At 39.4% G+C, this 12,485-nt stretch overlaps 1 protein-coding gene across 6 annotated transcripts in view; it reads right to left on the reverse strand.

Moving 5' to 3' along the window:
- BNC2 (basonuclin zinc finger protein 2) overlaps positions 1–11,795 on the reverse strand; it is a 421,054-nt gene extending 409,259 nt beyond the window's left edge. For all 6 annotated transcript variants that reach the window (XM_073880836.1, XM_073880834.1, XM_025887884.2 and 3 more), the window contains exon 1: positions 11,674–11,795. In XM_073880836.1, the coding sequence (XP_073736937.1) occupies positions 11,674–11,676 (3 nt within the window). In that variant the 5' untranslated portion in view covers positions 11,677–11,795. The remainder of the gene's footprint in view (positions 1–11,673) is intronic.
- Positions 11,796–12,485: the final 690 nt, after the last annotated feature.

Genomic DNA, 12,485 nt, shown 5'->3' on the forward strand with positions numbered 1-12,485 from the left:
TGTGTTTCCAATCACCACTCTGAATGAGAGGAGAATCTGAACTATCACATTGTACTTCCAGAAGCATACTGGTTAGCATATGTACATGTTGACAGAATAAACTTCCCTAATCCACTAGAGAGTGAAATGTGTATTACAGGGAGATTAGATACCACAGGACAGAAAACTGAGTGACTTTCTTTCTATGTCTGTATTGTTCCAGTTAATTACCTTTTTAATGTCCCCAAACCATGAAAGACAGCAAGAACACGATTTTGTCATTCCAAAAGTAGCATTAACTTTTTGTTCAACATTAACAAAATGTGTCATTTAATACAATGAAATGTTTATATAACCAAAAATCTGTCTGGTAACTATAAAATTTTCTACCATGCCTATCTTTATAAATGATTTTAAATCCTCTACAGAATTTTCACAAGGAAAAAAAGTAAATCCTCAAAATAGGAGATACAATTTTAAATCAGCTACTTACTATTTATATATGTAAAGCACTGATAAGGGGAATAAAAGTACATACTCTCCCCATATATATTTGATCAGTTAACCATCTAATTAAGTTGATACTGAATGAATTATGAAACTTTTATCCAAAATAACTGGGAAAAGGCCAAAAATAGACGATGCAGTTAAGTAAGAACAGCCCATTAGAATACCAGAAAAGCAATTACTTAGATGGACATAAATACAGGTCTTTAATGGCATGAGTAAAGAGAAAATTAGAACTTTAAGGGAACAGTTGTTTTTTTTTTTTAATTCAACAATGATACAACATCGCTGCCTCCAAATTAGTTTACCTTTCATTTGTTTTCAAGTTCTTCTAATTCAACTATGAGGTATGTTAATTACAATATTTGCCATGTAAACTTTCAAAACAAGCTGTTTCCAAATGAGCCATGCCAGATTTGAACATGGTATTTATTTAAAACTTAACTGGACCAGTTAGTTTGGGTTTGAGATCATACAACAGTTTTCAGCTTTAAGGACTGTTGATTACGACAGAATGTCTAGAAAGGCAAATTTTCTCAATTTTTTTCTTTTCTGAGGTATTTATAAAACCCAAAACAATTATCTCTAGGTACTTAAGTCCACCCTAGGGCATGAAGTGTCCCTCTTATCATACAGAACACCTAGCATACTTTTAAACTCAATGATAATTAAGAAACATCAAAGTCAAACCAGGGTGTCACACAGGCAACTAAGAGTTATCATCTTTTATCTACTAAATGGCACATTTCTTATCCCCTAAGTACCACCAAGAGTTCTTTACCCGTACAGTAGATGTACTCTCTTAATGTAGTCTTTACACTTCTGAGGAAAAGATAAATCTGAGTTTTAAAGGTAACTGCTAAGGGCAACAAAAGAACAGACAAATGGAACTACATCAAACTTAAAAAACTTATGTATGCAAAGGAAGTAATCAACAGAGTGAAAAAACAACATATTGAATAGACAAAAACATTTGCAAACCGCATTTCTGAGAAGAGATTAATATGCAGAATATAGAAGGAACTCCTAAAACTCAACAACAAAATCATGATTTAAAAATGGGCAAAGGACTTCAATAGACATTTCTCTTATACTAAAATGGCCAAGAAGCATATGAAATGATGCTCAACAACACTAATGACCAGGGAAATACAAATCAAAACCACAAAGAGATACCACCTCACACCTGTGGAAGGGTCACTATTAAAAAAAAAAAAAAGATAAAGGGGTGACTGGGTGGCTCAGTTGTTAAGCGTCTGCCTTCAGCTCAGGTCATGACCCCAGGGTCCTGGGATCGAGCCCAGCATCGGGCTCCCTGCTCAGCGGGAAGCCTGCTTCTCCATCTCCCACTCCCCCTGCTTGTGTTCCCTCTCTGTGTCTCTCCGTCAAATAAATAAATAAAAATCTTTAAAAAAAAAAAAAAAAAGAAAGAAAAAATAACAAGTTAGCAAAATGTTGGCAAAAATATGGAAAAACTGAAATTTTGTGCACTGTTGGTGGGAATGTAAACTAGGGCAGCAGCTATGGAAAATACTATGAAGGTTCTTCAAAAAATTAAAAATAGAATTACTATATGATCCAGCAACCCCATTCCTGGGTATATACCCAAAAGAACTGAAAGCACAATCTTGCAGAGTTATCTGCACATCCATGTTCACTGCAGCATTTATTATTCACAATAGCCAAGAGGTGGACTCAACCTAAATGTCCATCAACAGATGAATGGGTAAAGAAAATGTACACACAATGAAATATTATTCAATATTTTTAAAAAAGATTTATTTGAAGCATGCAGCACAAGCAGGGGAGGGGCAGAGGGAGAGGGAGAAGAAGACTCCCCACTGAGCAGTGAGCCTGACAGAGGGCTTGATCCCAGGACCCTGAGATCATTACCTGAGCCAAAGGCAGATGCTTAACCCAATGAGCCACCCAGTAGCCCATGAAATATTATTCAATCTTAAAAAAGAAGAAAATCCTGTCATGTGCTATAATACTGGATGAACCTCAGGACATTATGTTAAATGAAATAAGACCATTACAGGAAAACACTGCATGATTCTACTCATATGAAGTATTTATTTATTTATTTATTTTTCATACGACGTATTTAAAGTAGTGACACTCTTAGAAAGCGAAATGGTGATTGCCAAGGGCTGTGAAGAGAGGGGAAAATGGGAGTTGTTCAACAGGTAATAGAGTTTCAGCTCTGCAAGATGACAAAGTTCTAAAAATGTACTGCACAAGAAGATGCAGTTAACAATACTCTCTATACCATACATTTAACAATGTTGAAGTTGTTCAATTTTATGTTATATGCTTTTTAACACACACACACAAATTTTTTAATAAACTAAGGAACCAAGAATAGTGAAATAATTTGAAAAAGAAGGACAAAGTTGGGAGACTCACATTTATCAGTTGCAAACTTAATGTAAAGCTACAGTAATTTTGGCAGTGTGGTATTTGCAAAGGATAGACACACTTATCAATGGAACAAAATGGAGAATCTAGAAATAAGCCCTTATATCTACAGTCAAATAATTTTCCACAAATGTGCCATGATAATTCAATGGAGTTAAGAATTCTCTTTTCTACAAATGGTCCTGGGAACAACTGGATATCCACATTCAAAAGAATGAAGCTGGATCCCTACTTTATATTATACACAAAAGTTAATCCAAATAAAGACCTAAGTATACGAGTTCAAACTATTATATTCTTAGAAGAAAACAATGGTAAATCTTTATGACCTTGGGTTAGACAGTGTTCCTTAGCACACCCAAAAACACAAATGACAAAAGAAAAAATAAGTTTGACTTCATCAAAATTTAATGTGTCTGTGCTTCAGAGGACACCATCAAAAAAAATCAAGACAACCCACAGAGAGTAAATATTTGTAAATTTTGTATCTAATAAAGGACTTCTGTCCAGAATATATAAAAAGCTCTTATAACTCAACAATGAAAAGACAAATAACCTAAGTGAAAAATGGGTAAAGTATCTAAGAGACATTTCTGTTATATAGAGATCTACCAATGGCCAATAAGCACATGAAAAGATGCTCAACACCATAAGCCATCAGGGAAATGCAAATCAAAACCACTTCACACCCACCAGGATGGTTAAAATTAAAAGACCGTAACAAATTTGGGAGGATGTGGAGAGATTAGAAAACTCACACATCCGCTAGTAGAAAGGTAAAAAAAGCAAGCAGCTGCTTCGGAAAATGATGGGGCAGTTCCTCAAAAGTTAAAGACGGTTGCCATATGACTTAGCAATTCTACTCCTAGGTATATATCTGACAAAAATGAAAATGAAACACTTGTACACAAATGTTAACAGCTGCATTATTCATAATAAGAACCAAAAGGTGTATCCCTGGATGAATGGATAAATAAAAAGTGCAATATCCATAAAATATTAATTGGATATTTTTAACAGGTGAATTGTTTGGTTTATTACATCTCAATACACCTATTAAAAATAGTAATCCGCTATGATTATATAGTACTATCACATCAAATATAAAATATTCCAACTCAAAAATAACTTCGAAATTACCAAACTCACTTGATTTACAAATGACGAAGTGCAGGCTTTCAAACCTGGGTGGAACAGAATGGGGCCTGTCTTGGAACCCAGTCCCAGGGCTATTCTAACCTAGAGTGGATAATGGTGCGGTACCTCCCTGTCCTGAGATACTGACTGGATGAAGACTAGGCACAGGGTTGCAATAGAGAGTAGCTACTGCCATGTATTTTCTCTTTAATTACCATGTAGCTCTGGCCTACTTCCAAGGGTGTGTTTTGAGTGGGGGGAGGTATGGCTGACATTATAGCCTTAACAAGTCCCTCTTTCCTCTTCTACTTCACCCAACACAAACCATAATGAATGGAAACAGAACTGTTAGGGAAAGTTAATATACCCTTGCCTCGTCTGTGAGAAGGCTACCAGGTCACCTCAGATGATCAAGACAGATTCATTTACATATAACGTATACAGAATTTCCACCCAATGAGCAAGAGACCGGAATGTGCCCCGGCTGGGCACTTAGCTGTCAATTACTGAATATATATTTTTCCCTGGAAGAATGCATCCTATCTGAGGGAAGGAGTGTGGAAAAAGAGCTCATCTCTCTTCCCTGAAACAAGGATAACTAAGCCAATTAATACATTCATAAGACATCATGAAAAGAGAAAGTTTTAAATACAACTATTAAAAAGTTAGCCTTGGCTAAAAAAGGTTGGGTCAAGTAAAAAACTGTAACTTTACAGGGATTTGGTGATAATATATTTGCAAAGTTACTGGAGAGTCCCAAAGAGTTTGGTAAACTGACAAAAATTATTTAAATGAGAAAGACAAAATTGTTTTATTCAGCTTTGGTAACATAGATTTTCCTTGCTTAAAAAAAATGAACTTTTGGCAAAGAGAGATGAAGTATTATAATTTGCTATTTTCTATTTAAATGTTTTGAAAATTCTTAAAAAGTAATTCTATGAATCTTCTGTCAATGTAATATTTTCCAGTGCAAAATCTGCAATTATTTGTCTTTATTATGACTTGAAAATGATATTCATCCTGTTTTTCCTTTACATTAAGACAACAAAGCAACTGCATTTTGTAGCATAGAAAAATTAATAGGCTACAATATTTTTATACAGATTTCAAAACATATACATCTATGAAATGTTTCTTCTAGATATGTAAGAAGATAAACTGCTAATAGATCCATTCATACAATTCAGTCAGTATAAAAAATACTTAGTTCTAATATACTAGTCACCAGAAATATCTTTTGTCCTCTGAAAGATTAAAAAATGAAAATAAGACTTTTCATTGCTGTCAAACGTATTCAATTTTCCCCTCAAATGAAGTTTAGATGAAAACAATGTGACTGACAAGCTCCAGCACAGGCAAATCTTGGCAGCCCTCAACTCTGTCTATCTCCTTGGCCTGTTAAGCAAAATTCCTTCACAAACTGTTGGTCTTTGCAATAACTCCTACAAAGCTCATTACTGCCAGCATCAGCCTATCCCCCATGTTGGGCATTTATCCCTGGGATGCATATCAACATGTGGCACATGTCCTTGACGTGCACAGAAGAGCTGCACCCCGGGACAGCAGCACGCACGACAATAGTGTCGACTCTTACTTCTTTATGGTTGCTGGGATGTGACCGAGAAATCTAATAACTGTGACAGTGGGGCCTTTCGGGTTTTCGTTGCATTTCTAGACAGTGAAGCTGCACAGACACTAATGAAAGGTTAAATGAATAGGAATAGTTGACAAGAGGTACAATAAAGAAGGAGCTTGGTAATCCACAGACACTGAGCAGAGATCCTTGGCTCAAGCAGAGAAAGGACAGCACATCGTGGAGTCACAATATTTAAAACAGCTTGCTATACACAGAGGCTTTTGTGTCTGGGTACACGTCTGGCTTTAGACTAAAAAAAAAAAAAAGGATACTGAAAAGGAATTTCAGCATGGGGCACTTTGGCAAATGTAAGGTCATAATAAGAGAAAAATGTTTTGTGTGGGTTGTTACATCTTTGTACTAAACACAAAAAAGCTGGAACTATGAACTCATGAACCACAAGTTCCAAGACAATACTGTACATTTTGACAACTATTAAATACTGTATCTAGAGAGCTGGTTTGATGTGATTCCCACTGGTAAGATATACATGCGATGACTCATTTAGCAGTTCCACATTCGGCCTTCCTCGTGGAAGGATTCCTGATACTCATCTAAGAGTTTAAAGTCCTAGTTTTCGGTGAACATGATTTGTTACAAATATCACCAGAACTCTCCAGCCATCTTCCATTCATTGCAAAACTTCCCAGTAGCTTACTATAAGGAAACTGAATTTATCATGCTAGCAATGTGTGAAGTACAAGGGAAACTTTTCGTAATTTCAAGTGACTGTAAAAGTAAAATGTCCTCAGCTAACATTCTTAATTACTGAATTTTTTAAATTTTTTTTTAGTGTCCTTCTCACTATACCTTAAGGGAAGGTCGTATACCTTGAGGAACTGATTTTAAAATTATAATAGCAAAACCATTTAAACCACCAAGAAAAAAAACGTTCCAGAATGTCAAGGCAAAAATAAAGCCAAAAAAAAAAAACACATTCTTAGGTATCGATTTTTTTTAAATAAGTTATGACTCTGCTATGGCATTACCTTAAAAAATGATTATCTGTAAAATCATCCTATGCATATGCATGAGTTAGGATATAGGTTCACAATAAATGGTAAAAGCATACTGAGAACAAGTTTTAAAACAAGGGAGCCTCTTTGAACAGCCAAATTAAATTATAGCTGAAGTCTTGAGTGTACTGAGGGTTCTAATAAGCAACAAATAAAGACTTTTATTGGCTAGCAACATAATGAGAGTTACTGTGTGAAAGATGAAAAAAAGACAAATCTGGGTAGTTTATCTCACTGGATTATGTTATTTACTTTAAATGGTAAATAAGTTTGTCCAAAGTAATGCTACAAAAAACTAGTATATAAATATTAAAGAGCAATTATGATCAATGACTCTTTAATGTAAACATAATACAAATTTTAGTGGAAAGACTGCTAAACTACTGTGAAATTAAACAACAAATATTGAATTTAATACCACTTAAGTTCTATTTCTTTAAATTTAACTTACTGATTCATAATATATCAGCTTTATAAATGGTTTACTACTTTATGCTTATAAACGAAGCATTTATTCTAAAGGAGTTTTCTCTCCAGGGTACGGCAGTTGTATGTAGAACTACTTCAAAACCATTATTTACAGAAAGGAGGTTGTCCTTACTGAACTGAAAGAAGGTATTCCCCTCTTCAGTGATTTGGTAGGAAGTTACTTTTTTTAGAACTTTGAAGATGGCCTCCTTACAGAACTCCTTCAGTTGGCAAAACAACAAACATTATTTAGCAAACCAGATCAGATTTAAAGTGTATTTGGTTGCATTTTGCTTGATCTTCAAATCACATAAAAGGTAGAACCCTAGATTTCTTAGCTGACTACTTAACTGTTCTTGTAGAAAGTTCCATTGTTGCTTTTGTCACAGCTTAAAAAAAAAACACAAACAAAAAAAACCCCTATAGCACCTTCAAGCCTAAACATTAAGCGAGTATTCATTATCTACTCCTATCCTACAACATTCTGATTGCCAGTGATTTTTTTTTAACCTTAAGTATATCTAATAAAATCATAAGGCTCCCTCTAGCTCTTCAGAGAGGAGTTTACTAACCAATGATCCCATGTAATTCCCATCCAACAGAAAAGATTTGAGGCTGCTCCCCTTCCACAAGAAATGTTTTCAACTGTTTCTTGCAAGGATGTAGATGGTAAATGAGACCATCTGCAGAGGAATTCAGAAAGCACTGCTCCTTATATCCACATTCACTTAATCTATTAATTGCTTCCAACCTAAGCTTTATATAGAATATTCTAGAGTGAAACTTTAACCTGTTTAAACTACCCATGCACCCCAATTTAGATTTACCAAGCTACTTAAAATTAATTTTCATCTCAAAAAACAAATAAACATATATAGAATACAGAAATTCAAACATGGGATCTGGTCTCAGTTCTAAAAACCTACATTTAAATACAGAATCTTGAAATTTATTTTTTAATTATTAACAGCGTATCTGTGGAGTTTCCCTAAAACAAATGATGCTGATGGTAACTGCAGAAAACATTTACACATACCAAGTATTTACACACACAACACCGGTAATGATCTTAATTGTTTAATCTTTTCTGCATTTCAGTATTGGATATTTTAGGATTGCAGTTATTTAGAAGACTATAAATAATATAGTCGAAGTACACCATTGATATTTAGTCTTAATACAGCCATAAAAAGCCCCATAGTCAAAGGGCAAATCATTTCAAAGAAATGAATACGAAAAAAGCTAAATTGCAAAAAAAAAAAAAAAAAAAATGCTAAATTGAACTCCTCACACGCACAAGAGCCATCTTTCACATACTTAATATTTACAATGGTACTGAACCTTAACTATAAAATGAAAAATACAGGGAACCACTAACTTCAAGTCATCACCTATTCTGGTCTCCCTTAATATAAGAAATATTCCCAGGAACAACAAAAAGAATAGCTCCCTCCACCCCCAACCCCCGCCCCTTTTTGAGCCAGTGTCCAATTTCTTCTTTTCTGAACAGCTGTATTATCCAACTTAAGTTGCTCTGCTAATTTCAGTCCCACAAGGACTAACTTGGAAGGCAAAAAAATACAAGAGAAGATCAATTTGCTGGGAAAGATCAAATGAGAAAACTGTGGGGACAGCACCAGGTCAGCGTGTGGAGAACTAAGCAGACCTGTTCTTCATTAACTGTGGCTCTCTGGGGATGTCACACACTACCTGTCCGTGGGTTTTATTGAACCGCCTAACCCGCCTCTCTGTTCCATTCTTCTGGGCCCAAGTGAATCATATCCTGCTGCTGACAAGTTAGCAGGGGACTGCGGCTGCAACATGAAAGTACTTTTCTTTCTTGTCTAAATCAGGCAGATTTTTGAAAAGACGACACAGCATTGACTCGTGACATGGCAAGATGAAACGAGAGGTCTGGGCCGGTCTTGGAGCTGTGCAGATAAAAGTAATCAAATGACACTCCTGGAATGCAAATTGGCATTCTTGACTGCAGCAATTGCACAACCATGAAACATCCCTGACAGCAAGCAAGATTAGGACAAAATGTTATGTAAAGCACTGAACTCAAAAACTCTCACTTGAAAATTCAAACTGTAACACTTACATTTTAATATAGCAATAGTCAGCTCTGCTTTTGTCTGCTTCTTTTTGTAATCACATATCCCTGCCTGACAGATCTCTTACATTTCAGGTAGAAGAAAAAAAAAATTAGGCATTGGGAAATGTATAACTGCTCTTAACATTTTCCTAATATTTATTTTTAAATATCACAGGAGGTTGGTTGGTTCTTGTTCAAAGTTTTACATGCAAACACCACCGAACTTAATATTCTCAAGGGGGAAGAAAAGACAGTTTCAGACGTTTCTCACAAGATACTCAAACAGAGTTCACATTCAGGTTCAGTATTATTTCCCTCAGGTGAAGATACTCTTGTACTTTGGTAGAGTGATTAGCAATCTGGATTTTAAATACTCTGCTCTCCCGGAACAGAAAGAGTAGCTACAACTAAGAACTTCATTAAGGCTGAGGAGTTTAAATGAAACAGCTACAAATATAACATAAAACACAGATACTCTATAAAGGTTCACAAGGGATTTTGTGTGTGTGTAAGTCCAAAGGGTAAAAAGGAAGTTCTATTAACTTGTATGAGGTCTCACTACTCCTGACTACGTCTTCAAATCAGACACACTAAATAACAGTGCCAGAAATAAATTCCTCCAGTTAAAACATGTATGTGTGTGCACAGTTAACGTCTGAAACTGCAGAATACAAAGCAGTGGATAACAAATGGGGTTAGCCACTTTTCAAAATGATTAGTATCTGGGAATAGATGTGTAGACAAATAGAATGTAGGCTGGGGGAAAGGGAAGAAAAAATACCTACAACCGGCTTTACAGTGTTCTTAGGTAAGATGTCGCTAGAAGAAAAAACTCAAGCACTAAACATATCTTTAATATTTTGCTTTGACGCCTCCACTTAAAAAACAGGTTCCAACCACTGCAACTGTCCACGAAGTACATAAAAAATAGTAAGGCAGGCCACTTTCTGCCACTTTAATCCTGGGTACACAGGATTATTTTATGTTATCTTTCGTACATCAGCTTTACAACAGCTTGACTCTAGGGTAAATGGGAACCACTATAAATCGCACGCTGCTTTCAAAACCACTTTAATTTCTGTCAGCGTTACTGTAACCACAGTCTTGGGCGCATGCTACTTGTGTGTGTGTGTGTGTGTGTGTGTGTGTGTGTGTGTGTGTGTGTGAGCGCGCGCGTGCCTACATCTGACAGTCGCATCTCCTACACTCCAGTTGTGACTTTGATCACTGAAACAAGAGATGTCACATTAGGGGGAAGGGAAGAGGAAAAAAACGCCAACCCGCTATCTCCCTTTTTCCTACATAGTCCATCTACATGCAGAACGGTAGATCAGATCCCCAAGTGGGGGTAACAATAGCAGCTCTGGGTGGAAGCAAACTAAAGGGAAGGGAGTGGTCCAACCCCATTTCTAACAAATCACTTCCCCGAAAGCGGACAGAGCGCTCATCACCAGGAGAACTCACTGCACGCTGCCTCGCTGCGGAGAAGCCGCTCCGAGGAGAGGAGCTGGGCTCGAATCTCGCCTTCCCATCTCCTCCACCACTTGCCCTTGCACCTTTTCTTATTTAGCCTCACTACATATGGGATTTCATTCACTTTTCTTTTTTCCTTTTTTTTTTTTTTTAATTCTGTCCCCTCCCCGGGCCACAAATGCCACCCTGCAGTCAAAGTGTAAGTAGAACAAATGGGCTCCTTTAAAATTGCACCTCAAAAAATCTCCGTCTCTCTCGGGTTTACTTTCCTACCCTACGTTTTGCACATTCTTCATAAAGCCTCCAGGAGCACTTCCTACGTTTTCATTTACAAAGGGAGGGTTGCCGAACGCGAAGGAGAGGGGAGGGGAAACGCCAAGGTGCCGGGACCCGGCGGCTGTGTCCCCGCCGCGCGGCGCACCAGCGCGCCCAGGCGCCCACGCCCAGCCGCCCGGCCCTCACTCGCGGGCAAGTTTTAAAAGTTACCGTTGTCCAAAACGCTTTGCTCTCCGCCCCGAGTTCCCTCCAGCGCTCCATTCATCCCCCGCCTCCCCTCCACCCCATCCACCCCAGCCCGTCCCAACTCCCTGGAGCCTCTCGCTCGCCGGCCGCGCTCACCTTTCCTCGCCCGCCGCGAGAGGGGGCGAACTTCCCGAGCCCCTCACACACACACACAGACACACACACACACACCCCTCCCACCCCGAGCTCTCCTCGCAAACTTGGGCCAAGTTGGGGGGAAATTTCGGGAGCACGGCAGGGGCCAGGTTGGGCTGGGGTTCTCCTCTCCTGCCCGCCCTCCTCAGCGCCCCCCTCCACCTCACGCCGCCGGACTTGAGAAAAACACAGCCCCCGGGCGGCCCCAGGGGCGCGCGGGCACGGGGCTCACGTCTGACGAAGTCTAGAATAAAAAGGAAAGGAGGGTGGAAACTTCTTACCATCTCGGCATGCTGGTTGTCAAGTGCAGCCCCCGCCTCTTGGTCTCCTCTTAGCGGCCGCGCCTGGACCAGCCCCTCGGCCGCCTCTCGCTCCTTCTGTCTCGGCCTTTCTTTCCCTCCCCCTCCCGATTTCCTCCGGGCCGCCGCTCTCGCCGCCTCCGCCTCTCCCCGCCCGCCCGCCCGCGCGCGCCCTCGCCGCGGCCCCTCTGCGCTCAGGTGACTGATTTACACACGCGCCCAGGGTCGCCCTCGCTCTCCAAGTCGGAGCCTGCAGAGTTCCCCCGGCTCCTCGGGACCAAAAAAAAAAAAAAAGAGAGAGAGAGAGAGAGAGAAAGAAAAAAGAAAAAGGAACAGACTGTCCCGGGTGGGGGCAGCTGCGGGGGGCGGGGGAGAGACCCTCGGGCGAGGTGACCTGAGGCGGATTTGCAAGCCCCACAAGTTTCTCCTCTCTGCAAAACTGTCGTGACTACAATGTTGCTTCCCTTTTGCAAAATAGAAGTGGGTTAGTTTTGTTGTTGTTTGTCCTCAGATTTCTAGGGGTTTCGTGAGGGAGGATGTATATTTCTCGCCCCCCCCCCGCCCTGTTACTGCTACCCCCCGCTCCTGGTGCGGATGGAAAAACAACTTTGGCGCCCTCCGGGGGGTGCGGGCGGGGAGGTGGAGGTGGCCGCCAGCGCCCAGCTGTCAAAGAGAGAATCGCCGAGGAAAGGGCGCGAACTTTATTCCGACTGCGGCAAACCGTGGCGTCGCTTTCCTTTTCGGGCACTCGCCGGTCTCTGTCCCCTTTGACCAGTTCCTCCTCTCGCACCGCC

Source organism: Callorhinus ursinus, unplaced genomic scaffold (genome assembly GCF_003265705.2).
Source record: "Callorhinus ursinus isolate GAN/ISIS: 27379988/994484 unplaced genomic scaffold, GSC_fseal_2.0 scaffold39, whole genome shotgun sequence".
In the NCBI taxonomy this organism is placed as follows: Eukaryota; Metazoa; Chordata; class Mammalia; order Carnivora; family Otariidae; genus Callorhinus; species Callorhinus ursinus.